Raw genomic sequence first — 26077 nt, 5'->3', positions numbered from 1 at the left:
AAAATAGCACAGAGTCCTAGTTGCCCCTTAAAGGACAACTAAAATAATAACATTTGGATCATCTAGACAGTCCCATTATGGTAGTGGATTGGGAAGAAAGCAGACCAGGGGCTTCAGTGAGCACAGAGAGAGTTGCCCCAGTGTCCAAAAGAAATTGACTGATTGCCACCCCCCCCCACAGTAATTAATACCTGGGGTTCTTCGGGTGTAATTAGGATGGGAGGTTGTGTGGGGACGCTGGGACATCTGCAGTCCCAATTGTCTTGAAAGTCCGACCCCTGGGGGCTACACCTTGGAGGGCAGTCTCTTCTCCAGTATGGTCCTTTGCAGACCAGACAACGAGCTGGGGCAGCTTAGATACCTGAAGGCAATCCTACTTGAGATGCCCATCCTTTCCATAGTAGTAACCAGTCCATCCCTTTTCACCTGGCTTCCTCTGGGTATTTTTCCAAAGGCTGTTTCAGAGCAGGTCAAACAGCCATTGTTGGGGCTTCAGTCTATTGCCTGGTTCTTTTGTTTTTTGCTCTTATTTTCCTCCTCATATTCTCTACCATAATATACTGTCTGAGCCAGCTGCAACAGTTTTTCTAAAGACTGATTTGGTCTGAATGCCTGTTTTAGTAGTGTACAGCAGATACCTGGAGCTGACTGAGTGAGAAATCTATCTTTCAAGATTATTTTTCCCTTTTCCCTCATTGATTTTGAAATCAATGTCAGTAAACTTACGAAGAGCCTCCCATAGTCTATCTAGGAATTTACCAGGAGTTTCCTTCTCTCCCTGTTCTATGTCAGCCAATTAGCATAGTTTAAAGTCTTAGCATGCACTTGCTTAAGTCCTTCAAGAATACATCCAGCAAAGTGGCTCTGTTATTGGAACTGCTTGGCTCCCAGTAAGAAGGAGGGATATTTCATGTTCCTTCTTTTTCCTTGCCTCACGCTTAAGTCATTCATCTCCAAAAGCAGTTCACTTAGCTCAGTCACGCAGTCATGTCTGACTCTTTGTGACCCCATGGACTGCAGCACACCAGGCTTCCCTGTCCATCACCAACACCAAAAGGAGTAGCTTCCCCTAAAACTTGAGTTTTCAAGTCAGGAGTCAGGAGTCAGCATCTGCCCCAAGGCATATATTACATTTCTCCAAGAAAGGTCATAAAGTAAAATTAGTCCCATAAAGGCTTCTGTGAACTTTTCTGGATCCTCTAGATAGTGTTGACCACAATTGGTACTGCTTGAATTTCTACTAAGACTGAGACAACCCATCCTGAAAGGGTGCGCGTATTCTCAGCCTGTTCAGTTGGGAGCCCCAGATGCAGGGACAAAGTACGAGGACAGGAGGCAGCTGCTGTGGGTTTCACACCCAAATCTTTACCCTTAGGACATAAGTCTGGCATGTCTCACAGAGAGATAAAGAGCAACACATATGGCACTTCTACCCATTTATCTTGTTTTCTACAGAACTAATTGTAAAACAGTATTATAATTAAGAGACCCTTCAACTGGCCAGTGTTTCCCGTCTCACAAAGGATATTGTAGCCATTCAGTATTACAGAATCTCAGGCATGTCTTTTTAAATTCTGAGGATCAAACTTGTCCCAGTTTTTTAAAAATACATTTTAAAGGATTGGTTCTGGAACTTCTAGCTCCCATATGTAAGAGAGAAAAAAGTGGCATCCACAGCCATGGCTTTTTTCCACTGGAGGTGTCCCTCCCTGCTTTAGATGGGAGTGTAGACAGACTTTCCACCAAAGCTTTCCTTCCCTGGCCAGACTTAGTCTGTGCCTTACCAACACAGGCACCTTACTCATCCTTCTTGGTTCTACCACTGAGGTAGGGTGGAGATGCATCAAGGGTAGACCTGATGGCATCCCAGATTGATTTTCAGATCCTTACCACCATGACCTCTGTTTAATTTGCTCTCTTCTTCTGATGACACCCAGGTTGGAGCAGAATAGCTTTCCAGAATGTTTCCCAAGCTAAGACTACTAGGGGAAGCATCCGTCTTACATGTGCCCATGCACATTCCTGAGTACCGTCCTGACCATAGTAGAAGTGGTGAGTCATAAAGGGATGAACAACAACCAAGATGTCCCTTATGAGTGTCACCACACCAGCGAGGTCAGCCAGTGAGGAAAAAGTGATTTTTGTCATCAAGCTACTAAGGTCAATGCTTCCAGTTCATTTCCACAGCTTTCACAAAAGAAATATCTAAAAAGTTGAGACAGAAGCCATTCAAGAGCTTTCTCTGGTCTGCTAAGAGCTAGCACTACCAAAGGAAGAAGCCCACTGCACTTCCAATTTGACCAGGTCCTGCAATTCCAGATCTGTGTCCTCAAAAACCTCATGGTTACCAGTGATGCTTGTATCCACACAGATCAGAGGCACAGCCATGACAAAGACTCACTTTTAGGTTGCTGGCCCTTGAAGCAGGCAGCCAAGAGATGGACCTCTAGCCTGAGAGATGTTCCTGGAGCTAGAGCTCCGCCTCACTCCCAAACGTGCTCTTGTAACTTTTTGCTCCTAGCAAGGCTAGGCACTTCTGTACAAGGGGGGGTCTAAGTAAAAGTATACAGTAGCTGCATGGATCACAAGTCCCTTGGAAGTCTATGATCTGACAGAGTAGGTTAGTAGTTCTAATTCCCCACGCAATTATGAAATGGTCCAAATGACCAGGAAAAGGTGACCAAGAAACTAAAGTTTGGAGCACACGCTTCGCCCATTTCTGGCCACTCCCTTCACAGGGACCTTGGATGTCTCTTGGCATTGGCAGGTCCATATAAACCCCCAACAAGGCTCCCCTTTTGGGGCCTGCCTTCAGTCATTACAAGGCACCTCAAAACTACACAGCAGGACTCATCACTTGCTTCGCGCAGGGCATGTCATTCATTCACACAGCACACCAAAGAGTTAGTAAAGTAAAGCAGAAAACATGTATGCTGAGAAAGCAGGGAGGCTAGAGCTCTGAATGTTCTTACCTTTTCCTGAAGATCCCGGATGAGCCCCCAAGATGATAGATTACCGAGAATGATGTCGGATTCATGATCTCTGAAGAAGATTTAGCTGCAGGACCAGGGACCAGGCTTGATCACTCAAGAGCTTTTGTGTAGCAGAGTTTTATTAAAGTGAAAGAGGACAGAGAAAGCTTCTGACATAGACATCAGAAGGGAGACAAAGAGTGCCCCACTCACTACTCTTAGAAAAGGGAGTTATATACTTTTTCAATTGGTTATTAGGATAAATCAAAAGGATGTCTCAAGGTTGTAAAGATCTTATTAGACCCATTCTCACAATTTACATTTTTAGATGATAGGATTAGAACTAACAATAGAAAGATCTTACCAGACCCACTCCCACAGTATACAAGTTTTAAGATAACAAGATTAGTCAGAAGGTTCTTGTTAAAGAGAAACATATCCTTGAGCAAGATACATTGTTATACTGACTAAGGCAAAGCAATATAGAAAAAAAAATGTTTGTCTTTTTCTCTTCCTTGAGAGTCTGGACCCCTTTCTCCTCCTTGGGGACCCTGAACTTCTTATCAACCTTCCTATGGAATTGACTCTTTCAGTAGAAGACTGAGTGCTCTACTTCTAAGATCAAAATAACAAAAAGGTGTCCACTATCATTGTTCTGAATATCTGTCCCTGAAATCATATTAGAAAATGTGTGAGAAGTTATCCAGTTTGGAAAAGAAGAATTAAACTGTTTTTATTTGCAGGCGACATCAGTATAGAATATCCAATGAAATCTACAACAACAACAAATAACTAAAACTAAGAAGTAATTTAAGCAATGTTGCAAGATATACAGTTGATATATAAAATCCAATGAATTGTTTTTTATATAGTAGGATAGACAATTGAAAATTAAAATAAAAATAGTAACATTAACAATAACATTTAAGTATGAAAAACTTAAGAATCTGGCAAAATATATGAAAGGCAATAATGCAAAAAATGGACAAAAGATTTGGACAGGAAATTCACTAAATGAAGATATACAGATGATAACTAAGCACTGCACACCAAGATGATGGCTCTAGTGAGAGAACAGACAAGAACAAGTGTGATGAGGATGGGAAAAAAAATTGAACTTTCATACACCATTTATGGGAATGCAAAATAGTATAGCCCTGGTGGAAAACACTTTGGAAGTTGCTTAAAAAGTTAAACATTGTGTTACCAAATGACCCAGCAATCCCACTCCTAGGTATACACCACAAAGGATGACAAAAAATGTTTACCCAAGGACTTGAACATGAATGTTTATAGCAGTCCTATAGTAAAAAAGTTGAAGCAACTCAAATGTCCACCAACTGGTGATCAAATAAATAAAACATGCAATGTAATATTATTTGGCCATAAAATGAATGGAGCTCTGATACATGCTATAACATGCTATACCTCTGAAATGATTATGTTAATTAAAAGAAGCCAGGCACAAAAGGCTGCATATTGTATTATTCTGTTCATATGAATGAATATGTCCCAGATTAGGTAATTCTCTAAAGACAGAAAATAGAGTAGTGGATGCCAGGGGCCAGATGAAGGTAGAAATGGAAAATGTCTGCCAACTGGACAGCATTTCCCATTGGAGTGATGAAAATATTCTAGAATATGGTAGTGGTTATGGTTATATAACCTATGAATAAATTACAAATCAATGAATTGTACATTTTAACTGGTAAATTCATGATACATGGACAACATGTCAATAAATAAACAGCTAAAAAAAATCACTAAAGTTAACTTCTATGTCCAGGAAATTTATCCTTCAAAAATGAAGGAGAAATAGATATTCTCACATGAACAAAAAGTAAGGCAATTGATTCTCAGCAGTTATCTTGTCTGTAAGAAATGTTAAAAGAAGTTATTTCCACAGGATAAGATGATATTAAACAGAAACTCTGAGTTAAGAAAGAAAAAGTGCCATAAAATAAATAAATAAATGAAGGTAAAATAAAAGGAAGCATTTTTCTTATTCTTAACTGGTAAAAGATAAATGCTTGTTTGGGCTTCTCCATTTTTACTTTTCACTGATTATGAATCTTCATAATTAAAGTTAGTTTCCTGTACACAACATATATTTTGGCTCAGCGGTAAAGAATCCACTTGCAATGTAGGAGCTGTAGCATGCTCGAATTCCATCTCTGTGTCAGGAAGATCCCCTGGAGGAAAGCATGGCAACCCACTCCAGTATTCTTGCCTGGAGAGTCCCATGGACAGGGGAGCCTGGAGGACTACAGTCCATAGGGTCGCAAAGAGTTGGACATGACTGAAGTGACTTAATGTGCATGCACAAATGTTTGTTTAAAGCAATTACAGCAAAAAATGTATTGAGTGTTTATAACAAACAAATATGGCTGCAATATCACAAGACAAAGAATGAAGGAACTGAGAATACTCCACTAATTATATGAGAATTGATATAATGTTATTTGAGGGTTCAGTCCAGTTCAGTTCAGTTGCTCAGTCATGTCCAACTCTTTGTGACCCCATGGACTGCAGCACGCCAGGCCTCCCTGTCTCTCACCACCTCCCAGAGTTTACTCAAACTCATGTCCATTGAGTCGGTGATGCCATCCAACGATTTCATCCTCTGTGGTCCCCTTCTCCTCCTGCCTTCAATCTTTCCCAGCATCAAGGTCTTTTCAAATGAGTCAGTTCTTCGCATCAGGTGCCCAAAGTATTGGAGTTTCAGCTTCAGAATCAGTCCTTCCAATGAATATTCAGGTCTGATTTCCTTTAGGATGGACTGGTTGGATCTCCTTGCAGTCCAAGGGACTCTCAAGAGTCTTCTCCAACAGCATAGTTCAAAACCATCAGTTCTCTGGCGCTCAGCTTTCTTTATAGTCCAACTCTCACATCCATACATGACTACTGGAAAAACCACAGCTTTGACTAGACAGACCTTTGTTGGCAAAGTAACGTCTTTGCTTTTTAACATGCTGTTTAGGTTGGTCATAACTTTCAAGGAGTAAGTGTCTTTGGCTGCAATCAGCATCTGCAGTGATTTTGGAGCCCCCAAATATAAAGTTTGCCACTGTTTCCACTGTTTCCCCATCTATTTGCCATGAAGTAAAAACACCAGATGCCATGATCTTAGTTTCCTGAATATTGAATTTAAGCCAACTTTTTCACTCTCCTCTTCCACTTTCATCAAGAGGCTCTTTAGTTCTTCTTCACTTTCTGCCATAAGGATGGTGTCATCTGCATATCTGAAGTTATTGATATTTCTCCCAGCAATCTTGATTCCAGCTTGTGTTTCATCCAGCCCAGCTGATGTACTCTACATATATGCAAAGTACATATATGTAGAGCACATCTACATATAAGTACAGTACATATATGTAGAGTGCATCTACATATATGATGTACTGTAGATGTACTCTACATATAAGTTAAATAAGCAGGGTGACAATATACTGCATTGACGTACTTTTTTTCTTATTTGGAACCAATCTGTTGTTCCATGTCCAGTCTATTTTTCCAATTGAGGGTGGACATATATTATTTTAAAATGTATATTGTAAGGCATATTTCAACACTAAAATTTTTTAAAAATGAAATTTTTTTTATCAGAAAAGGGTCTAAACTGTAATCATAAAAAAATGTTCAATTAAAATAGGAGAAGGCAGAAAGAGACAGAGAGAATCAAAGAAAAAATTGAAAGTAATGAATAGAAAGCAGTCACAAAGATGCTAGATCATTAATTACTCTAAATGTGAATTCTCTACCTATACCAGTCCAAGGCAGAGGTTGTCAGAATGGATAAACCACAACAATAGCAACAACAAAACACAAAACCAAAGTACATGCTGCGTACAAGAAACCCACTTTAATTATGAAGATTCATACTTAGTAAAAAGTAAAGATGGAGAAAACAACATCATGCCAACACTAATCTAAAGAAAGTTGGAGGGCTATCTTTTTTTTTTGTTTGTTTGTTTTCAACAGAAGCAGATCAAGCCACTTTATTGATGATGAAAAGGGGAAGCCAAATTTCCTTGAGTTTGGGGATTTTATTTTTTATTTATTTTTTTAGATTTTATTTTATTTTATTTTTTATTAGTTGGAGGCTAATTACTTCACAACATTTCAGTGGGTTATGTCATACATTGACATGAATCAGCCGCGGAGTTACATGTATTCCCCATCCCGATCCCCCCTCCCACCTCCCTCTCCACCCGATTCCTCTGGGTCTTCTCAGTGCACCAGGCCCGAGCACTTGTCTCATGCATCCCACCTGGGCTGGTGATCTGTTTCACCCTAGATAATATACATGCTGTTCTTTCGAAACATCCCACCCTCACCTTCTCCCACAGAGTTCAAAAGTCTGTTCTGTACTTCTGTGTCTCTTTTTCTGTTTTGCATATAGGGTTATCATTACCATCTTTCTAAATTCCATATATATGTGTTAGTATGCTGTAATGTTCTTTATCTTTCTGGCTTACTTCACTCTGTATAATGGGCTCCAGTTTCATCCATCTCATTAGAACTGATTCAAATGAATTCTTTTTAATGGCTGAGTAATATTCCATGGTGTATATGTGCCACGGCTTCCTTATCCATTCGTCTGCTGATGGACATCTCGGTTGCTTCCATGTCCTGGCTATTATAAACAGTGCTGCGATGAACATTGGGGTGCACGTGTCTCTTTCAGATCTGGTTTCCTCAGTGTGTATGCCCAGAAGTGGGATTGCTGGGTCATATGGCAGTTCTATTTCCAGTTTTTTAAGAAATCTCCACACTTTTTTCCATAGTGGCTGTACTAGTTTGCATTCCCACCAACAGTGTAAGAGGGTTCCCTTTTCTCCACACCCTCTCCAGCATTTATTGCTTGTAGACTTTTGGATAGCAGCCATCCTGACTGGTGTGTAATGGTACCTCATTGTGGTTTTGATTTGCATTTCTCTGATAATGAGTGATGTTGAGCATCTTTTCATGTGTTTGTTAGCCAGAGGGCTATCTTAAATTTAGACAAAGCATACTTCAAAATAAAAAAGATTAACAGGGGATAAGGAGGGACATTATATAATGGTAAACAAGTTACTTTTACAAAGACACATAGCAATCCTTACCATTTATGTACCTAACAACAGAGCATCAAAATACATGAAGCAAAATGATAGAACTTGAAGGAGAAACAGTCCACCATTACAGTTGGAGACTTCAACCCTTGTGTCATTAACTGATAGATCCAGCAAGCAGAAAATCAATAAAGATATGGATGACCTGAAGGGTACTATCAGTCAACTTGATCTAAGCGACATTTATAGCATAATCCATCCAACAACAACAGAATAGACATTCTTCAGAAGTTCACATGAAACATTCACCAAGGCAGACTACATTCTAGGTCATAAAACATACCTTGAGAAATCTAAAAAAATAGAAATCATATAAAGTATATTCTCTGACAAAACTGTAATTAAACTATAAATCAATAATAGAAAGAGGGCTGGAAAATCCCCGTGTTTGGAAATTGAACTACACACTTCTAAATAAACCATGGATCAAAGAACAAGTCTCAACATATTGAACTAAATGAGAATGAAAATACAACCTATCAAACTTTGTAATAGAGTTAAAACAATGTTTAGAGGGACATTTATAGAATTACATTCAAATATTAGAAAAGAAGAATGATCTAAAATTAATAACCCATTTCTATTTTAGGAAATAAAGAAAGAGGCTCTTAGGGACTGTGGTCTGTGCATCGCTGGAAGCCTGGCCCACCTTGCAGATTGCTGTGGAGAATGGCTTTGGGGTTTTGCACAGCCGGGAGAAGGCTGTATACCTGGGGGGTGCAGTGGAGGAGTACTTCTTCCGCAATGCTGGCTTGGAGCTAGATGAGGTGAAGGACTTCCTCAGGGAGCTAATGGTGAATGAGTTTAATATGGTTGTGGGGAGTGGTAGTCTGCTCCAGGTGAGTCAGCAGCTACAGACCATGTTCCACCACTTCCAGAGGAGTGACAGGGCTGCTCTGAAGGCGATGGTCTCTCTCATCACCCAAAGAAAGTGTAAGGTCAGAGCCAATGGACTGACTACAGCCAGAGAGACTGATAAGGATGATGGTACAAATAGCATGGAGGAAGTGGAGATTGCAGCTATGAAAGATGGGGAAGCTACAGATGGGATGTGCCCACAGCCTGAACACTTTGGTCTAGACTCCCAGACTATTAAGGAAAAGTATATAGTGGAGGATGGCCAGACTAGAGAAAGAAATGAGTGGGGCTGTAAATGGTCTGGGTCCTTGTTTGCTTGGGACTTGTTTGTAGGGTTTTTGTTGGAGGGTTGCAGACCTCTGGACTGGTTATCTCATCTCCATGCTCACCCCATTTCCTTATCCAGATTCTTCCAGGGGGCAGAAGAACCCAAGTGCCCCTGGTCTTGGGGTGAACTGAGTGATAAGGTCTGGTTTCCTAGCAAAGTGTCTCCTGGGTGCAATTAGTGCGAAGAAGGAGGGATGAGCAGTATGGGAGTGACTGGGGGAGAAGCTATCACTGGTAGACAGGGGAATAGTAGGCAAGGGAATGTGTGAAAGGAGAGGACCAGAAGGAGAACCAGTGTTCCTGCTGGGTAAGGCATGGTGAGATGAGCTTGCAAATGGAAGCGAGATTAGTTGAAGATGCGAACCTAAGTAGTTGTGGCACCTCTCCCTCTCCCCTCCTCCTAATCCCCCACCCTCACACAGAGCAGCTCTATGCTCCTGCCCAGAAATTGGAACCTCCCAGGAATGTTCCCTTCCTGCAGCCCAGTATCTAGCATGTCTAAGTCCTTGCCTAGGCAGTGGGCTCAAGGTCCCTCGACTTTGTTTTCTGTCTCCTCCAACCTCTTTCCAAATGCCTCATCCCGTTAAAGTCCAGGGATGAGGCTTAAGACCTCAATAAATAATGCCTATTGTATTTAAAAAAAATAAAGGGAGAAAGAACAACAAATTAAAGTAAGCAGTGCTGCAATGAACATTGGGGTACATGTATACTATCAAGGGTGAAACAGATCACCAGCCCAGGTTGTATGCATGAGACAAGTGCTCAGGGCTGGTGCACTGGGAAGACCCAGAGGGATGGGATGGAGAGGGAGGTGGGAGGGGGGATCGGGACGGGGAACTCATGTAAATCCATGGCTGATTCCTGTCAATGTATGGCAAAAACCATTGCAATATTGTAAAGTAATTAGCCTCCAACTAATAAAAATAAGTGGAAAAAATTAAAAAATAAACAAAAGTAAGCAGAAGAAAGGGAATAATAAAAAATAAGTCAGAAATCAGTGAAATTGAAAACAGAAAAATATTAGGGAAAATCGAGAATGCTAAAAGGTGCTTTTTTGAAAAGGTCAATAAAATTGATAATTTTCTATCCAGTCTAATGAATACAAGTAAGAGAGACCCGAATTACCAATATCAGGAATTTTAAAAAGGTTCATCAATACTGATCCCATGGATATTAAAAAGATAGTACAGGAAAGCTGTGAATAACTGTACAACCACACAAAGTTAATAACTTAGATAAAATGAACCAATTTTTTGGAAGGCACAAATTATGAGTATTAACTCAATGAGAAACAGATAACCTGAAAGTATTATATTCATTAAAGTAAATTGAATTAGCACTTGAAAACCTTCCAAAAATAAAGAACACCTGGTCCAGATGATTATCCTTGTGTATTCTGTCAAAAACTTAAGGAAGACTTAATACCAATTTGACAATATCTCTTCCAGAAAATAAAAGAGGGAACACTTCACAATGCATCTTTTGAGGTAAGCATTGCCCTAATATCAAAATAAGAAGACTTTTCAAGAAAAGAAAACCATATACTACCATTTCTCATGAACATAGATGTAAAAATTCTCAATAAAATACTAGCAAATTGAATCTAACAGTACATAAAGAGATTGTAATGGATTGTAACTAAGTGGTGTTCATTCCTGGAATGTACAGCTGTTTTAACATTAATAAATCAATCAGTGCAAGTCAGCATAATAACAGATTGAATAAGAAAGGCAATGTGATTATTAATACATGAAGACAATGCATATGACAAAGTTCTATACACTTCATGATAAAAACTCTCAAAAATCTAGAACTAGAAATCAGTTCAGTTCAGTTGCTCAGTCATGTCCAACTCTTTGCGACCCCATGAACTGCAGCATGCCAGGCCTCCCTATCCATCATCAACTCCTGGAGTCCACCCAAACCCATGTCCATCAAGTCGATGATGCCATCCAACCATCTCATCCTCTGTCGTCCCCTTCTCCTCCTGCCCTCAATCTTTCCCAGCATCAGGATCTTTTCAAATGAGTCAACTCTTCGCATCAGGTGACCAAAGTATTGGAGTTTCACCTTCAACATCAGTCCTTCCAATGAACACCCAGGACTGATCTCCTTTAGGATGGACTGGTTGGATCTCCTTGCAGTCCTAGGGACTCTCAAGAGTCTTCTCCAAGACCTCAGCTCAATTCTTCGGTGCTCAGCTTTCTTTATAGTCCAACTCTCACATCCATAAATGACCACTGGAAAAACCATAGCCTTGACTAGACGGACCTTTGTTGGCAAAGTAATGTCTCTGCTTTTTAATATGCTATCTTGGTTGATCATAACTTTCCTTCTAAGGAGTAAGCATGTTTTAATTTCATGGCTGCAATCACCATCTGCAGTGACTTTGGAGCCCAAAAAAATAAAGTCAGCCACTATTTCTACTGTTTCCCCATCTATCTGCCATGAAGTGATGGGACCAGATGCCATGATCTTAGTTTTCTGAATGTTGAGCTTTAAGTCAACTTTTTCACTCTCCTCTTTCACTTTCATCAAGAGGCTCTTTCGTTCTTCTTCACTTTCTGCCATAAGGGTGGTGTCATCTGTATATCTGAGGTTATTGATATTTCTCCTGGCAATCTTGATTCCAGCTTGTGCTTCCTCCAGCCCAGAATTTCTCATGATGTACTCTGCATATAAGTTAAATAAGCAGGGTGACAATATGCAGCCTTGATGTACTCCTTTTCCTATTTGGAACCAGTCTGTTGTTCCATGTCCAGTTCTAACTAGTGCTTCCTGACCTGCATACAGGTTTCTCAAGAGGCAGGTCAGGTGATTTGGTATTCCCATCTCTTTCAGAATTTTCCACAGTTTATTGTGATCCACACAGTCAAAGGCTTTGGCATAGTCAATAAAACAGAAATAGATGTTTTATTTATTATCATAGTAAAGTATATATATGAAAAACCTATAGCTAAATGATACTGAATGGAGTATCCTTTCTCCCTAAGATAGGCAATAAGCAAGGATGTCCTCTCTCACCACTCCTATTCAACATTGTACTGGAAGTTCTAACTAATGCAATAAAATGAGACCAAAGAATAAAATGTGTAGAGATTGGAAGGGAATAATTTCTTCATTCAAAGATATATGGTTGTCTACAGGAAACCACAAATACTTCACAAAATACCCCTGAAACTAATGAGTGAATGTATGAAGATGGCAGGGTACAACTCAATATACAGAAGTCAAATGCTTTCCTATATGCCAGCAATGAAAAATTCAAATTAGATTTTTTAGGAATACAGTACTTATAATAGCAACCCAAAATGAGATACTAAGGTATTATTAGTTTAATAAAATATGTGTGGGATCTGTGCACAGAAACAATAAAATACTGATAAAAGAAATCAAAGCAGATCTAAAGAAATTGAGAGATAGTCCATGTTAAAGGATTATAGGACAATATTGTAATGACACCAGTTCTTTTCAATTTGATCTGTAGATTCAGCATAATCCAAATTAAATACCTAGCAAGGCTTTTTTTCAGGGAAGGTTTTAGATATTTTCAAGGTAATTCTAAAACTTACACAGCAAGCAAAAGACCTATAGTAGCCAACACAATCCTGAAAAAGAAGAACATGATCCATGAAATGAAACGTGAATAACTTGGAATTTTTTACTGACATTAAGATCTTTTGCTCTGTAAAATACACTCTTAGGAAAATCCAAAGTTATAACTTGTATCCAAAAATACACAAAGAACTATTAAAGATCCGACCCCATACCTCACCAAAGAAGACATATAGATAGGAAATAAGTATGTGAAAAGAGACCCAATATCATCGGTCATTATGGAGTAGTAAATCAAAACAACGAGATACCACTAAAACATTTCAGCATGGCTGAAATCCAGAAAACTAACAATTCCAATTGCCAGTGAGGATGCGGAGCAATAGAAACTCTCATCCATTCCTGCAGGGAATGGAAAGTGGGACAGCTACTTTGGTAGACAGTTTGGCAGTCCTTTGGAAAGCTGGACTTCCCTGGTGGCTCAGAGAGTAAAGCATCTGCCTACAATGTGGGCTACCCAGGTTCAATCCCTGGGTCGGGAAGATCTCCTGCAGAAGGAAATGGCAACCCACTCCAGTATTCTTGCCTGGAAAATCCCGTGGATGGAGGAACTTAGTAGGCTACAGTCCATGGGGTCACAAAGAGTCAGACACGACTGAGTGACTTCACTCACTCACTTGGAAAGCTGAATATACTTTTACCATACAATCCACCAATGGTGCTCCTAGATATTTACCCAACTGATTTGAAAACTTATTTTACACAAAAACCTGTACACAAATGTTTATTCATAATCAGTCAAATACAGTTTATTTATGGAATGTATGAATATTTATTCATAATCATATGAATAAAGCAGCTTTATTCATAATCCCCCCAAACTGGAAACAACCTAGATGCTATTTGGGAGGCAAATGGATCAACAAACTGTGGTACAGCCAGCAATAAAATGCAATTCAATGATAAAAAGGAATGTGCTATGAAGGAAACCAGTCTGCAAAGGATACACACTGTATGGTTCCAGTTCCATGACATTCTGGAAAAGACAAGAGATACACAATAGCTGAGTAGTTGTCAGAAGTTTGGGGAGGAGGTAACATTGAATAGGTGAAGTACAGGGATGTCTTAGGCTGGTGTAAGTATTCTATGGTACAGTAGTGGTGAATACATAGCAATGTGCATTTGTCAAAATTCACAGAACCAGACAGCACAAAGTATGAATTTTTTTAATTGATTGTAGATCACAATTGTAGATCACAAACTCCAATTGGCAGACTGTGACAAAACAACAGTATTACAAATGTACAAAATACCTGCACTGAAGTGGGTAGGGGACAAGGGTGCTGACCTAAGTAAGTTTGGAAATGAGTGGAATTGTTAAGTCTAAAGACAAAAAGAACTGTACATAGCACTGTGTTATAGTTGAAGTCGTTTCCCATTGTGTGAGTTAACAATCCTCAAATCACTGTTTATGTATAATGTGTTTGAAAAAATAATAAATAAGCTACATTTGGTATGAGCCATATTTCTCACTGTTTGAGTGAGAGGATACAGACAAGCAAGGAAGGAAGGCTGGAATGAACCCCCTGGCCCTGGAATAGAGTCAGAGACAATAGTGCGAACTCATGTTTAGCTTGATATAGATATGGATGGAGATACACACACAGACTGACAGAGAAATAACTACAGATATATTAATATGTATATACACAGGTTCATATGTATAGATATACTATGTGCCTCTCTCCACTAGAGAGACAGACTAGAGGCAATGATGCCTTCATAGCAATAAGCAAATCTAGCATCTAGAATGTAGTGTCTAATTCCATTGTCCAAGGAAAGAAACCAGGGTTCCTTTGAGAAATGGCGGATTCCAGGGCAAGGGAAGGAAATAGGTAAGATCAGCCTGGAGCATCTTGTAGGGCTATAAAGTAAGGGCATGCTCAAAAATACAAAAGGATCGGGACATGTCAAAGTGACATAGGAGCCAACCTGAAAAAGCTCCCAGTGGCCAAAACTGGAACAAATTAAACAATGCAATAAGTAAGGGAATATTAGATTATAACTCAAAACATTAAATAATCATTCAAGAGTCTATACTGACATAAATAAATGATTGAATCACAAATTAAATGAAAGAGAACAAATCTCCCTTACAGAAGAAGTCCAAATATTTTATGTAGTTACTACCCTCACAGGGAAGTAGATCATCACTCCCCACCCCTTAACTGTGTATGGTGACTTCCTTCCAATGAGGACAACATGAAGAGGAGGAAAGCAGTGGAGAAACTTGATGAACACTACCTTGGCCAGGTGATTGGGGTCGAAGTCAACAGTGAAAAGTCATGTCGATAACATGTTCCATTGGTATGCTGAAATGAAAAATCACACTTTGCCTCTTTGATCTTCCTCCCCAAAACACATAACCCCTGTCTAATCTTCTGAAAAATATCAGATAAATTCCAGCTGAGTGTCTTTTGACAAAATACCTGATCAGCTCTCTATAAAACTGTCAATGTCATCAAAATAAGGAAAGCCTGCAGAACTATCACAGTCAAGAGACACCTAAGGAGTCAGAACAACTCCACCTAATCCTGTAGGGCTTCTGGGTCAGAAAAAGGACATTGGGTAAAAACTTAGGAAAATCTGATTAAAATATGGGCCGCAGTGATAATAATGCATCAATAATGGTCCATGAGTTGTGATAAATGTGCTAATGTAAGACATTAACAATCAGAGGAAACTGATGTGGAATACAAAAGAACTGTTTGTACTATCTTCATAATTTTTCTGTAAATCTATAACTATTCTATAAGACAAAAAATAAGGTATAACTGTGTTCCATTTGTCCCAAGTAGCTCCTGTGTGCTGTGCTCAGTTGCTCAGTCACGTCTGAGGCTTTGTGACCCCATGGACTGTAGCCTGCTTGGCTCCTCTGTCCATGGGATTATCCCAGGCAAGAATACTGCAGTGGGTTCCCATTTCCTCCTCCAGGGGATCTTCCCAACCCAACAATCAAACCAGTGTCTCTTATGTCACCTGCATTGGGTTTACTATTGAGACACCTGGGAAGCCCAGAACACCTATAATCTCACCCATTTTAAAGGTGAGGCTACCAAGGCTTCTCGAGGTAAACTGAGTAGCCCAATATCATACAGATTTGCACATGAGAAACTAAACCTTCAAAGCACACCCCAGATTCCATAGCACATGGTGTTCCTATCTCTACCTGAATTACAGAAACCAGGTCATAGAGAAATGCTATGATTTTGTAACTCCTGTTTGGTTTGCATATTTGGATTATGAAGTTGATGGTTCTGCTTTTGGTTGGTTATATTTTTCTTTCTGGGTTTCATAATATGGAGATTTTTGACAGATAAAACTTGAAGAGACAACAATAAAGTAAAGATCATTGTTTTGCACAAGATGAAATCTGTATCCTTCTTCTGGGGGGAGAGAACAGAATGGTGACATGATCGCTTCCAGGCTGGCTCAGGACCAAGAAGCAGGATGCAGAGGCTACTCTCTTGGACCAGCCTGGGCCACTCTCCAGCCAGAAGGTGCATCCAGCTCCAAAATTCTCTTCTTCCCACACCTTCCCACTCAATATAGTCTTTTCCAAAGGAAAGGGAGTTCATGGCCCCAAAGATTCTCTGAACTCCATGTTTCGACTATTTCTACTTCTCTCCCCTCTGGGAGTGAGTTGAGATGGGATGCAGGGTGGAGAGGTGGAGAAAGGGGCAAGTGTCTCTCTTCTCCTTCCCTCAAGAGACAGCAGAGTCAGCATGACCACAACACCCTTGTCCTCCTCGTTCATATTTCCTATGGCACTAAATGTAAGTGCACCTTCAAATCACCCCTATTTATTGATGAGCAAACTGAGGCTCGATGGTGTGAAATGACTTGTCCAAGGTCACACAACTAATAAGAGGGGCAGAATTAAGGATGGACCTAGAGAATATACTAGCAGATGGGCAGAGGGAAGTTGAAGTAAAAATACATGCCTTTTCTCTTGATTTCCTCAATAAAGTAGGGACACAAGAGGAAATAAGTGTCATCATGAGGTTTGGGTCAATGAGGCAGCCAGCTGGTGTAAAATGCCAGACACCCGAGAGTGTCCTTGTCAGGTGTGTGTGCAAGTGACGTAGAGTGCAGGTGCCAAAGCAGACACTTCAGGGCAATAGACCTTCTGTCCCTAGTTTGAAAGAGACAGGCAAAAGGAAATCATTTAAACCAGTTGTGTGACAAAGTCACCTGTTGATTGTCTGATATTTTTCACTTTTCCAGTGATTCTCTTGGCACTGGTGTAGACAGCCTGAGGTCAGGACCCCAGGTCTGTAATTACACAGGCCACAAAGCCAGTGCTTTCCTTAATTACACAGGAAATGAAGGATAGGGGGATTATTTTTCAACCTGAATTATACAGTGTGAACTGCCCAAATTTGCAAGACAACGCCAGTGCTCTGGACTTGGCAGCCTGGATTTCTGTGTGTAAGTTGCATCGCCTTAATCAACTCCCACACTGAGCCTACCTGGGAATTACTGGCTCCCCCTCCTCTGCTACCCAGTTTGTACTGTGAAATATTTTATTACTTAAGCGCTTTTTGAGGGCAAATACATTACTTCCCTGTGTTGAAAATGCAATTGATCTCCTGCTCAACATCAGCCATAACATTTAACTGCCCTGGAATCCTGATTCAATGAAAGCCTAGTAATTTGACTTAAAAGGTGATTATGGCATCTCAACTGAGTTTTGCGTCCTCTTCCCTCTATACAAATTACATTGCCATTGAGTAGGCATTTAAAGGGAAGTTGAAAATGTCCATCCATGCAGAAACAATTTCTCATCTCAGAAAGGAAGAGCTATTAGGTAGCCAGGTTGTCTCATGGGCCCCAAACACTGAAGGGCCTAAGTGTGACAGCCCATCAGAGCCAACTAGATGAGCTTCTCACCTTGCTGGTGGGCCTTGGCCAATGAGGATCTTAATGACCACCATGGTGATCAAAAGAGTAGAAGTCCTTCCTAAGTTCACTGAATTGAGTAAGTCGTGGTGTTCTTTTCAGATCCGTTGGTAGTGAGGTGGATCTCCTAAGAAAATCAACACCAACAAAAATGATGGAGCTCTGTGAAAGGCAGAATAATGGCCCCCAAAGTTATCTATGTCCTAAATCCAAAACCTGTGAATATGTTACCTTACATGGCTGAAGGGAATTTGCAAATATGAGTAAGGTTAAAGACCTTGAGATGGGGAGATGATCCTGGACCTGCTTGACTCCAATCATGAGCCCTTAAAAGCAGAGAATCTTTCCTGACTGTAGTTAGCAAGAGATGTCACAATGGAAGAAGGGTCAGAGAGATGCAATGTTGTTGACTTTGAAGTCTGAGGAAGGGGCCATAAGCCAAGGAGTGCAGACAGTCTCTGGAAGCTAAAAGAGCAAGGACACAGATGCTCCTCCAAAGCCTCTGAAAAGGAGCACAGCCCTGCTAATACCTCGATCTTAGCCCAATGAGACCCATGTGAGACTTCTGGCCTCCACAACTGAAGGATAAATTTATGTTGGTTTAAGCCACTAAGCTTCGGCTAATTTGTTCCAGCAGTCATACAAATCAGTACAAGCTCAGATATTGATCAACAAAGACCTGGTCAGGAAGCTTATTCTCCCTGCTAGAGGACAACAATGATGCATCAAGGGATATAGTCTGTGCCTTTCTAACCAGTAGAAATGAATTCTAGAATGAGTAAAGTGGAATTCAAGCCAACCATCAGGATTTCGTGAAACAGACACACATCCAGTCAGTTTGTTTGGACATTGGACCACCTGAGCCCGCACAACTTTCCAAGGTTCACTGGTCCCTTGGCCAGGCAGTTTCTAAGGCAGATATACCTCCAATAACAGGAAAGAAAAACTAATAGCTGGAGAGGGAGAGGAGGCAAAAGAAAGAGGTGCTGCCAAATGTTTTTGGCTCAATTCAGTCTATTTGAGCTTGAAATCCCCTTTAAATATACATTTTGAATTTTAATGTCTTAATCTAAAAGTATAGTCTCATAATATGCATCATTTATTCTCCCTGAGCATATTATCTCATACCTGCATTTCAAACTGCCCTAAGTGGTTGACATGCATACATATGCATGTACGCACACACAATCACACACACACACACATATAATCACTCACATATGCTGATGTGCCAAACTGGGTAAAAGCAGTCTTGAACTTCATTCTGTGAAGAACAGAACATGAATGTAAGCAGTCACCCAGAGCATGGGTTTAACGGATACTGTCATTTTCTCCAATTTTGCCCAAATGAGGTTTTCTTTTTTACAAAAATATCATGTTAGAAGCTCTTCCTTAAGATGTTTGTATGTGCGGTTGGATTATTCATTCTCTATTCACAGAGCCATCCTAACCTAATGAGTAACAAGAGTCTAAAATCTAATCAATAATGGAACACAGCTCTGCCTATGGAAGTACCCGTGGCTCCTCCGAGAGGAAGCTACACCAGAGAGTCAGCCTCCGAGGGCAGTTCCAACTTTATGTTTATTTTATGATGACTCAACTCCATGTGTAATTCTTTGTATTGTCACTTCCAATTATTTTTGGAACAAAAACACCAGGGAAATGAGTTACTAATTTCAAAAAGTGCATTCATATTTGATAAATAGCTTACAGATTAGAGAGAAGATGTTTACTGAAACCAGGATTCAAAGCGCTTTTCCTGGGGATCAGGCTGACTCGCTAGATGAAGGATGACAAAGCTCCATCACCCAGATCGTCTGAAGCTATTATCTCAAGACTGTGATGACTTGCTCGTGAAGGCAGTTCCCTGGGAAATAGAATTTTGACAACAAGACTTTCAGGGGGGTTCTGGCCAGAAGCAAGACCCTTTGAGGCCTGCAGCCATCCTCCAACTTCCTGTTCAGTCTCTCTTGTGATAGAGGGGTCAGGACCTCTTCTGGTTTGAGGGATGAGAGCCAACTTCCACCTTTATTGTCTCATCCTGCAGTGCCTGGCTGCCCCAAGCTTCGAGCACCTCTGTTCCCGAGTCCTCAGTTCCTCTTCCATTTCCAATTCAAGCCACAGCAGAGATTTGGGAACCAAGACATTATTTCTCTGTGCCTTATAAAGGTAGAAATGAAAAGTCTCTTCTTACTTACATGCTTCTATTGGTATATTTAGCTATTGGATTGTCTTATCCTGTTCAGGCTGCTATAACCAAATACCACAGATTGGGTGCTTCACGAACAGCAGAACGTTATTGCTCAGGGTTCTGGAGACTGGAAGACCAAGATCATTGTGCCACATGGTCGTGTTCTGGTGAGAGCCTTCTTCTGAGTTACATACGTTGGACCTGCTTTCCCTCATGTGAAGGAAGGGACAAGGGATCTCTGCTCAGCTTGTTTTATAAGGGCACTGATCTTATTAAAGGGCTCCACCTTCATGACCTAATCTCTTCCCAAGGGTCCCACCTCTTAATACCATTACCTTGGGAGTTAGGATTTCAACATATGAACTTGGGGAGGAAACAAGCATTTGGACCATACTGTGAATTATTTACCATAAAACTTTGCTGAAAAAATAGCATGCTTCATTCATTCATTCACTTGTTCACCTGGCCTCCATATACTTTCTCAGTTGTATATTCTATTCTGGAATATACACCAGGTGCTGGGGCTCCACCTCATTTACATAACTCATTTCCCCAAAAATAATGCTTCTCCCATTTTTTTTTTTAACCTTAGTCTCTGCTGACCTCAGTTCACAAGCAGAGGGCAGTTTGTCTGGACTGGGAAGATGCTTAGCAGCATCTCCTACATCAGGGTTATTTTGCTGATTGAGAAACTGGGCAGCTACAGAAACCTCATTCCAGCTGCAGTCTAGAGAAGGATTGCTGGAAGACTTGACCTCTTTGAGCATCTACTTCATAGGGTTGTTTGTGAGCATTAAGTGAGTAAATACACATTAAGTGCTTAGAATTATGCTTGACTTGGGACAAAAGTTTTGGGAATGAAAGATACTATTTAAAATTTTGAAAACTTGGTACTTTCCTGGTGGTCTAATAGTTAAGACTCCATGTTTCCACTACAGGGGCCCTGGGTTCGATCTCTGGTCAGGGAAATTAAGATCCCACATGCTGAAAGAAATAATTAAGACCTGGTTTATTCCAAGTGCAGCCTGGAGCCAAACAGCTGTCCAACTGGTCTGAGGAAACCCTAGTGATTCTTTGAGGAGTGACTAAGCTCTAGCAGGCGAGGAAGGCATTCTGTCTGTGGTGGTCTGGACATTCAAGGCTGATCTAGAAACACTTGCATTGGCTCTACGATGGAGACCTTGGCTATTAAGTCTTTCTATTGCTGACACCAAGCCCTGCAGCTTGGCAAATGCTGTGGCAATGTTGAGGGGTAATGTTGATTGACTCAGCTCAGTTCAGTCGCTCATTTGTGTCCAACTCTTTCCGACCCCATGGACTACAGCACGTCAGGCTTCCCTGTCCATCACCAACTCTGTGGAGCTTGCTCAGACTCGTGTCCATGGAGTTGGTGATGCCATCCAACCATCTCATCCTCTGTCATCCCCTTCTCCTTCTGCCTTCAATCTTTCGCAGCATCAGGGTCTTTTCTAATGAGTCAGGTCTTCACATCAGGTGACCAAAGTATTGGAGCTTCAGCTTCAGCATCAGTCCCAGTCCTTCCAATGAACATTCAGGACTGGTTTCCTTTAGGATGGACTGATTGGATCTCCTTGCGGTCCAAGGGACAGAGGAACCTGGAGGCCTACAGTCTATGTAATTGCAAAGGAGTTGCAGATAACTGAGCAATTTGAGCACACACACACACAAAATATATGAAGGATGTAATGGTACTATGCTAAGTGCTTCACATATATAATCCATCAATCTTCACAAAAAATTTGTGAACCTGGTCCTCTTATTCATATTTTACTGATAAGGAAATTGAAACTCAGAGGAAAATTATTTTTCTAATAACACACTACTATTAGGTGGAAAGGGTTGAAATTTGAATCTGGAGTTTTTGGACTCCAGAAGCCATCCCATCACTGTCTTTCCCAATGAGACTACATCCTTACTGAGAGCAGGAGCTCAATCAGAGATTTTTCCCAAGACCCCCGCCCCACTCATGTGAGTCCGAGGTGACTGACAGCCTGGTCCGCCAGAAACCTTCCAACACTCCGTTCACCCCCAAGACCTCTTGACTGGACGCTGGTAGGGATCAAGCTGGAATCAAGTGCTGGGAGATCCCAGTCTTCACTCCATGGGGCGGTTTTTTGCCTTTTTAAGGACTTTGATTCTTTAACATGAAGCACAGATGGTAGGTACCTATTTCCAATTTAAATGGGAAGGTGATTGGTTCCATGTTTGAGGCCTGTTACAAGACTGGTGATCTTTATCTCATCCAGAATAAATACCATTACAGTTATTGAACCCATCAATCATTAAGGTGTAGCTGAGTCTTCTTGACTGAACAGGTGGCATGTTATATTGCTAATAAGGTGTTAATATGAGGGGGAAAAAAAAACTTTTAGCTACAAAAGAAGGGCAAAGTGGGAGTCACTTGTGGATTCCAGGTGCATTTGGCTTCCATTTCATAGTAAGCTTAGAAATCACGGTAGCATCAGTGTGAACACAGGTTCCTTAGCAATCAGCAATACAGTAAACATCACTTCAAAATGGTTTTGTATTCGATCAGAGTTGCAGCACGGTTGCCATGGTTTATAGTGCACTTTTAAAAAATTGTGGTAAGAAACACATTAACATAAAATTTACCATCTTAACCATGTGAAAGTAGGCAGTTCAGTAGTGTTACATATATTCACATTATCTAAAGCAATCTCCAGAACTTTTGCATCTTGCAAAGCTGAAACTCTATTCCAATCCTTTAGCCACACTCCACATTCCCCCACCCCCAGCCATTGGCAACCACCCAACCACCATGCTTCTGTCTCCATGAATTTGACTACTCCAACTACTTCAAATTAGCAGAATCATACAGTCTTTGTCTGTGACTGCCTTATTTCACTGAGCCTAGTGTCCTCAAGTTTCATCCTTGTACCATGTGACAGAATTTTCTTCTTTTTTGAGGCTGAATCATAGTATAATGTGCACATACACTGCATTTTGTGTGTCTGTTGGTCCTCTGATACACACGTGTCGCTTCCACCTCTTGTATATTGTAAATAATTCTCCTATGAACACAGATGTGCAATTATCTCTTTAAGATATTGCTTTCAATTCTTTTGGATATATACCCAGAGGTGGACTTGCTGGATGATAGGGGAATTCTCTGGTTAATTTTTTGAGGAACTGCTGTAGCATTTTCCATAGCATTGACACTACTTTATATTCTCACCCTTAGGGGTTACATTTTCTCCATATCCTCACTAACACATGTTATTTCCTTTTTTTTCATAGTAGCTCTCCTAATGGGTATCAGGATATTTATGCAGTTTAAATTTCTGTCTTTGCTCTGCAATAATTTCTTAACATGTGAAATGTGGCCTACTTTACAGAATTCCATCAAAATACTGAGGGACAATATACTCTGTGTGTGTATGTCAGCAGTGACTCTGGGAGACTTGGTCTGCTTACTCTGGAGGAAAGCCTCAGTAGTTGTTTTAAGTTGTTTTAAGCTTTATATCTAATGCAAAATTCTCTTCTTCTTTTTTTAAAAAAAATTTATTTATTTATTGGAGTATAGTTGATTTACAATGTTGTGTTAATTTCATGTGTATAGCAAAGTGATTCAGATATATATATATATATATATATATAACATTATGGCTTATCACAGGATATTGAGTATACTTCCCTTTGCCGTAAAGTAGGATGTTATTGTTTATGCACTTTATATCTAACAGTTTATATATTTTAATCCAAAACTCTTAATTTATTCTTTCCCTGTTTCTCCTTTGGTAACCATAAACTTGTTTTCTAAGTCTATGAATCTGTTTCTGTTTTGTAAATAAGTTCATTTGAGTCATTTTCTAGATTCCACATATAAGCAATATAATATAATATTTGTCTTTGACTTACTTCACTTAGTATAATAATCTATAGGTCCATCCATGTTGCTGTAGGTGGCATTATTTCTTTTTTTTTGTGGCTGAGGAATATTCCATTGTATATATAGACTACATCTTTATCCATTCTTCTGTCTATGAGCATAGAAGTCTCTTCTTCTTTGACGCTCTCTGTAAACATTGCAAGGGGAGCAGTAACTGGCCCCTGGACTATGTGGCATTATATTGCTGTTAGTTGTCCACATGTCTGTCTCTCTTCTCTAGCTTCTGAGCAGTGAGAGGTAAGATGGCTATTTTTCTAACAGCTACTAGATCTGAGCCCATTGCTCTAATTCACCTTAGGGCCTGCTTAGCTCTGCGCTGTTTCTGGGTGTGTGTCCACACAGTGTAGCAGTTATACATGTGGGCTCTGGAGCCAGACTTCCTGGGCTTGAATCCCAGCTCTATTATGATTTGTTTTGTGACCTTGGACAAGCTACTACCACTCTCTGGGCCTCAATTTTCTCATATGTTAAATGAGGATAATAGTATCAATCCCATAGCCTTGTTGTGAGAAGTACATTAGCTGCCATGTATAATATGCTTAGAACAATGCCAGGACATCACAGACACTCACATTTGTTAGCTCTTATTGTAGCTGTAAGGAGCCATCACTGTGATCCATTCCAATCCAGTGGTCTGAGTCCTGGTAGCTGTGTTCTGCCCTGATTCCCTGGGTCTATCCTTAGAAAAGGTGGATGATTCTTAGATGATAAGTAGATAGTGGCCTTGTGGAGGGCAGCAAAGGGTAAGGGGACGTGAGTTCTCTTTAAATTGGCATTTTTGAGTCTGCTGGTTAGAGTCGTCTCTCTGAGCTACTACCCCTGGGTGCTTGCTGAGATTGCTTTTATGGAGATTGTAGGTGGGCTGGGAACTAAGATGGGACAGGGCCAAGATACTCTCCAGAGAATAAAACAAAAGTTTCAAGGTAAATGTCTAGATTCCTAGCCTAGTTTTGATAATTTCCCCTTTGCTATTCTTGAGTCCTTAATAAAGTCCTATAAAGTCTTATGTAAATGCACCAACCATGTCTCTGTTGTGGGCAAAGTCCCATGTCCACACTCGAGCCAGAATGATGGATAACAGGACAGGCCCACTGCCACCACCATGCCCACTCTCAACCTCCAACAAGGCCAATGTATGAGCCACATCAGGAATCAGTGAGAAGGTCAGATGATGAATGGGGCTTTTGGGTTTCAGTTCAGGGTAAGTTATAGCTTGGAGAGTCAATGTTCTCACTTGAAGGGTCTTCCCCTGGTGTGAGGCTTGTCTTAGTCTGCTCAGGCTGCTCTGAGAAAAATATCATACAATGGGTGGGCTTAAACAACCCAATTATATTTTTCATAGTTCTGGAAGCTGGAAATCCAAGATCAGGGTGCCATGATGGTTGCTTCTGGTGCGAGCCCTCTTCTTGTTTATAGATGGCTGTCTTCTTATTATATCTTCACAAGGAAAAGACAGGGACTGGTTGTCTCCTCAGTGTCTCTCCTTGTAAAGGCTCTAATCCCATCCTGAGGGCTCCACCCTCATGACCTAATTGACTCCCAAAGGCACCACCTCCAGTACCATTATGTCAGGGATTAAGGCTTCATCATATGAATTTGGGAGGGATACAGTCAGCTCATAACAGGGATTGCCAACCTGGAAGGATGTAAATTTTATACTGTTAAAGAAAGTAGCAATCTCCTTAAAGTAGTCAGAGCCATCAGTACAAGTTTATGGATACAATTTCATCTAGAACTATTCAATCTTATGGTGGCAAGACTGATCTTTAAGACTGGCTGGTCTTCCCCTCATTTTCTAGTCAGAGAAATGAAGGCTCAAAGAACAGAAGCCTTACTCTGAGGCCCAAAGCTAGAGACAGTAGAGCTGGGAGGAGGACCCAGGCTGTTGCGCACTTTCTACTCTACCTGGATCTGTCCCAGGCTCCCCAAAGAAGCCACAGCAGGAAAGTCAATTGACGCCATCTTGGTCAGGTATTCCTAGCTGGGGACACATGCAGTTCAGGGGCTGTGGCTCCCAGAATTTTTGTGAAGACATTGTTCTTTCTCACGGACATTTATCTTTGAGTGTAGATTAAATAATAAAGACATTTAAGATGTTTAAAAATCTTGTTTTTTAATTAAAGTATCCTTATTTTTTTTTTTTGCTGATTCTGTTGCCCTGCAGGCA

The 26077-nt window shown here is 40.5% G+C and overlaps 1 protein-coding gene across 1 annotated transcript; it reads left to right on the top strand.

The window, feature by feature from the left end:
• Positions 1-2067: 2067 nt before the first annotated feature.
• On the top strand, positions 2068-9450 carry LOC122690338 (pre-rRNA-processing protein TSR2 homolog). Its single transcript, XM_043897385.1, has 2 exons — positions 2068-2123; positions 8685-9450. Exons 1-2 carry the CDS (start codon positions 2068-2070, stop codon positions 9448-9450), a joined length of 822 nt encoding a protein of 273 aa, XP_043753320.1.
• Positions 9451-26077: the final 16627 nt, after the last annotated feature.

This window comes from Cervus elaphus, chromosome X, assembly GCF_910594005.1.
Source record: "Cervus elaphus chromosome X, mCerEla1.1, whole genome shotgun sequence".
NCBI classification, from domain to species: Eukaryota; Metazoa; Chordata; class Mammalia; order Artiodactyla; family Cervidae; genus Cervus; species Cervus elaphus.
Note: the sequence above shows the minus strand (reverse complement) of the source record. Positions and strands in the feature narration are given on the sequence as shown.